This window comes from Cherax quadricarinatus, chromosome 53, assembly GCF_038502225.1.
Source record: "Cherax quadricarinatus isolate ZL_2023a chromosome 53, ASM3850222v1, whole genome shotgun sequence".
Taxonomy (NCBI): Eukaryota; Metazoa; Arthropoda; class Malacostraca; order Decapoda; family Parastacidae; genus Cherax; species Cherax quadricarinatus.
Window position 1 is genome coordinate 23,230,913 of NC_091344.1, and position 5,556 is coordinate 23,236,468.

Genomic DNA, 5,556 nt, shown 5'->3' on the forward strand with positions numbered 1-5,556 from the left:
ACACTGTTTGTTGCAGCCTATCGCCTCTTAATTGCCTCTAATCATCTTCACTGCCTCTCACATCTGTACTGCCTCCTATCTCTTCACTTCATTATCGCACCATTCCCACTGCCTCTCATCTCTCCACTGCATTATGGCACCATTCCCACTGCTTCTCATCTCTCCACTGCATTATGGCACCATTCCCACTGCCTCTCATCTCTCCACTGCATTATGGCACCATTCCCACTGCTTCTCATCTCGCCACTGCATTATGGCACCATTCCCACTGCCTCTCATCTCTCCACTGCATTATGGCACCATTCCCACTGCTTCTCATCTCGCCACTGCATTATGGCACCATTCCCACTGCCTCTCATCTCTCCACTGCATTATGGCACCATTCCCACTGCTTCTCATCTCTCCACTGTATTATGGCACCATTCCCACTGCCTCTCATCTCTCCACTGCATTATGGCACCATTCCCACTGCTTCTCATCTCTCCACTGTATTATGGCACCATTCCCACTGCCTCTCATCTCGCCACTGCATTATGGCACCATTCCCACTGCCTCTCATATCTCCACTGTCTCGTCATGGCACCAATCTACCAGCCTTTCATCTCAATAAGAGAGACAATACCACACCCTAGTCTCGCTCTACTGACTTTCTCAATATATAATTCCCAGATGTTTACAGTCAGTGCTGCTGCCCGTTTTCTTTATTATCTTGTTGACGTGATTACTTAGATTTTTCTGACACCTTTGAGAGCCGTTTTTATATTCTTAACAAAATGTCGTTATCTTCCCTCAAGTCAATAGATAAGAAGTGTGCATGGTGGGGTGTATGTCTCTCAGTGTATATACACTGTCAGATGTGTGTTTCTCAGTGTATATACACTGTCAGATGTGTGTTTCTCAGTGTATATACACTGTCAGATGTGTCTCTCAGTGTATATACACTGTCAGATGTGTGTTTCTCAGTGCATATACACTGTCAGATGTGTGTGTCTCTCAGTGTATATACACTGTCAGATGTGTTTCTCAGTGTATATACACTGTCAGATGTGTGTTTCTTAGTGTATATACACTGTCAGATGTGTGTTTCTCAGTGTATATACACTGTCAGATGTGTGTTTCTCAGTGTATATACACTGTCAGATGTGTGTGTCTCTCAGTGTATATACACTGTCAGATGTGTGTTTCCCAGTGTATTCATACGGTCAAGTATGTGGCTCTCAGTGTATATACACTGTGAAATTTGTGTTTCTCAGTGTATATACACCGAGAGGTGTGTGTTTCTCAGCGTATATACACTGTGAGATGTGTGTTTCTCAGCGTATATACCTAGTGAGATGTGTATTTCTCAACATATATACACCCTGAGATGTGTATTTATCAGTGTATATACAATGACAGTTTACTATCATTCCTATACAAGATATTTAAGTATTTTTGACTATTAGTGAACACAGTATGTTCACCCTTAACGACCCTCGTCCATTAACCAAACAGCCGTAAACAAAACACAAAAAAAACTCCCACTAAACAATCAGACACAATAGGTAACAAGCCTCAGTAAGTCGTTTTACAGCAAATACCACCAAGGTCTCCCACCTATGGTGTGAAGGTTCGCTAAATGTCAGTGCCAACTGCCACTCTGTGCCACTGAGAGTCCAGCAGCCTTGTAACACTTTAAACTAAGTTCTTTTTTTAATTGTGTATTCGATCAAGCCTTTTCTCATTTCTCTAAAACAATGGCGTTTTCAAATTCCATCAGTGTTTAGGATTGTATACTCTTCAACTCTTCAGAAACTATTGATCCTCTTCTCAACTGAATTCTCTGCCTTTGCTGGGATGTGTGCGAGGGGCTTGGACTTCCAGCAGGCATGCGTGAGCGTGTTTGATATGAGTGAATGGAGACAAATGGTTTTTAATACTTGACGTGCTGTTGGAGTGTGAGCAAAGTAACATTTATGAAGGGGTTCAGGGAAACCGGCAGGCCGGACTTGAGTCCTGGAGATGGGAAGTACAGTGCCTGCACTCTGAAGGAGGGGTGTTAATGTTGCAGTTTAAAAACTGTAGTGTAAAGCACCCTTCTGGCAAGACAGTGATGGAGTGAATGATGGTGAAAGTTTTTCTTTTTCGGGCCACCCTGCCTTGGTGGGAATCGGCCAGTGTGATAATAATAATAATAATAATATATATATATATATATATATATATATATATATATATATATATATATATATATATATATATATATATATATATATATATATATATATATATGCCGTGCCGAATAGGTAAAATTGGTCAATTAGCAAGAACTCATTTAAAATTAAGTCCTTTTGGGAAACTTTCTCTTATAGGTTTAAAGATATTTTTTTATATATAATGTAAAAATTAATTTTTTTTTAACTAAAGATCCTTAGAAAACTTACCTAACCTTATTATAACAAAAGCAATTTAATTTAGCCTAATCCAACTAAATGACATGCTATACACAAAGCCCCTTAGTTTTGTCCCCAGGATGCGACCCATACCAGTCGAGTAACACCCAGGTACCTAGGTTTACCTAGGTAAACAGGGAAAGCAGGTGTAATATGACTAACACTCAGGTACCTATTTTACTGCTAGGTAAACAGGGACAGCAGGTCCCCGTACCGGGGATCGAACCATGGACATCAGTGTGTGAGCTGAGAGCAGTACTAACCGAGCTACGGGGAATGTAAATAACCCACAAAAATTGAGTTATCCTGGGTTAATAACCAGTACGGTTAATAACTAGAATCCAATCGTCTCACCTTTGCTGGTGTTATCCCTTAAAATATAAACCAAGTCCCATTTTCTGTAAAATTGATGAAGCTAGTTTTAATTTTCTCTATCCCATTTTCTTTGCTAAACCCTCACACACGCTGGTTACTGCTGTGACTATGAAAGCCAATGTGTCTTGCTGGTTTGTTTGGGTGCTTGATTTTATTGTTTTTTAAGGCCTGCAAGGGTTTTTGATCCGAGGATCAGGACCTGTCCTCTCTTTCTCTGGGTCTAGCCTGATTGCCTTCCATTCCTTAAGCGCCCTGTGAGCCATACTATCATAATAATAATAATAATAATAATAATAATAATAATAATAATAATATATATATATATATATATATATATATATATATATATATTTCTCAACTCATGGGAAATATTATCTCAGTTCTGCTGGCCAATTATTATTGTGTAAATCTAACAGCAGAAACAGCAGCTGCTGCTGTCTACTGGCGTCACTTGTAAGGTAACCACAACACACCTGCTGACTCACCTCTCACACCTGCTGACTCATCTCTCACACCTGCTGATTCATCTCCGCTCCAGCCTCTCCGATAGAAGTTCACCCACCGCAGGGAACCATCACTCAGGTCTCTCTACGAGATCTCTGACACACGCACACTCACGCACGCGCTGATTCGTGTGTATATATGCATTGCGATAACACTTTGTGTTTGAATTTGAGTGTTTATTAATAGGAGATGACGTCTGTCCGTGGCTGGGGATTGTACGTGGCCGTGCTGGCCGTGATTGTAACAGCCATCACAGTGGGCGTGGTGGAGGCTGACCCTGGGTACGGAAGACCCCCACCATGCTACCCCAAGATCCACTACATTACCAAGTACCACACCCAGTACCACAAGGTTAGTATTGGGTTAGTACCAGAAATACTAGAGCAGGTCTATGGTATGGTATCTCCAGCAGGTCAGTACTGGGCAAGTACCAGTAGTTGTGTACTGGAACAGGTTAGTACTAGGACAGCTCCAGCAGGTCAGTACTGGGCAAGTACCAGTAGTTTTGTACTGGAACAGGTTAATACCAGCAGGTCAGTACTGGGCAAGTACCAATAGTTGTGTATTGGAACAGGTTAGTACCAGCAGGTCAGTACTGGGTAAGTACCAAAAGCTGTGTACTGGAACAGGTTAGTACTAGGACAGCTCCAGCAGGTCAGTACTGGGCAAGTACCAGAAGTTGTGTACTGGAACAGGTTAGTACTAGGGCAGCTCCAGCAGGTCAGTACTGGGCAAGTACCAGAAGTTGTGTACTGGAACAGGTTAGTACTAGGACACCTCCAGCAGGTCAGTACTGGGCAAGTACCAGTACTTGTATACTGGAACAGGAGTTTGCAAAATTCGATAAAGAACTAAAACCAGACATAGCGCATCACATGTAAACAGATTAAAACAGAATTTAATAAACCAGAATAAATTAAACCAAACTATACATTAAAACACAATACAAAATTATTTCTCGTGTATTTCACCACTAACCCAAAAATTCAACACGAAAAAAAAAAATCGGCCCCTCAATAAACCATCATCATTGGTGAATTCAACCAAGAATTTAAAACACTGAATAATTCAAGAATTAAAACACCGAACGTAAGTCATATTATAATTAAGAATTGACTTCATACTTTCTCCATTCCCTAAATAGTGCATTAGAAAGTTATCCTTTTCAGGGCTAAATTTTCAGGCTTATTAAGTGCTTTCTCATTGCAGGTGCCAGTTTACGAGACTGTTTACAAGGAGCACTACGTGCCTACGACCCACTACCAGGTCCAGTACCAAACCCAGTACCAGACCAAGTACGAGACGCAGTACGTTCCCAAATACGTTACTGAAACCGTCTACAAGACGCAAGTCCAGTACGAGACCCAGTACCAGACCATATACAAGACCCAGTATCAGGTTGAGTACGTGACTAAAACCCAATACGTACCCCAGTACGTCACAAAGACCCAATACCAGACGCAGTACCACACCCAAATTGAATATCAGACCGTGTACAAGACTGAATATAAACCCCAGTACGTGACCAAGAACGAGGTGAAATACCAAACTCATTACGAGACCCAGTTGGTCCCAGAATACCACACAGTTACCAAGACCCAGCACGCCTACAAGACCGTGTGTCCCAAACCTTCCTACGGCTACGGCTACGACTACTGAAGACCCAGCAGAGCTACAAGACCGTCTGCCCCAAGTCTTCCTGCTGATGCTGAAGACTCATCTCTTCTGCCCATCCCAAGAATGACGAGAAATCACCATTGTTTATATAAATAAAATAATGTATGCCACATGCATTTTTTCATTGCCCCTTTTAACTACGACATTCTAGACGATGAAAATTCCCCTGGGGAAAAATCTACGTAATATTATCGTAGATAAGTTGATAAATACGACACGTGGGGTAACACTTAGGTATGATATTAAATATAAACTGAGAGATGTATTTCTCTCAGTTTATAATAATAATTATAATAATAATAATAGTAATAATAATAATAATAATAATAGTAATAATAATAATAATAATAATAATAATAATAATCTTTATTTCTACAAGTACATATACAACATATACAGACCGTAGCTGACATCAGTGACATACTACTGCTTGTTATCCAGAGTATTTCGGGCAAATTAGGTTAATTTTGTCTTTAGGATGCGACCCACACCAGTCGACTAACACCCAGGTACCTATTTTACTGATAGGTGAACATGGACAGCAAGTGTCTTAAGGAAACACCGTATC

The 5,556-nt window shown here is 40.7% G+C and overlaps 1 protein-coding gene across 1 annotated transcript; it reads left to right on the forward strand.

The window, feature by feature from the left end:
• Positions 1-3,359: 3,359 nt before the first annotated feature.
• LOC128692229 (uncharacterized) lies at positions 3,360-5,133 on the forward strand. The gene is made up of 2 exons (XM_053781305.2): positions 3,360-3,662; positions 4,521-5,133. Exons 1-2 carry the CDS (start codon positions 3,501-3,503, stop codon positions 4,968-4,970), a joined length of 612 nt encoding a protein of 203 aa, XP_053637280.1. The 5' UTR covers positions 3,360-3,500; the 3' UTR covers positions 4,971-5,133.
• The last annotated feature ends 423 nt before the right edge of the window (positions 5,134-5,556 follow it).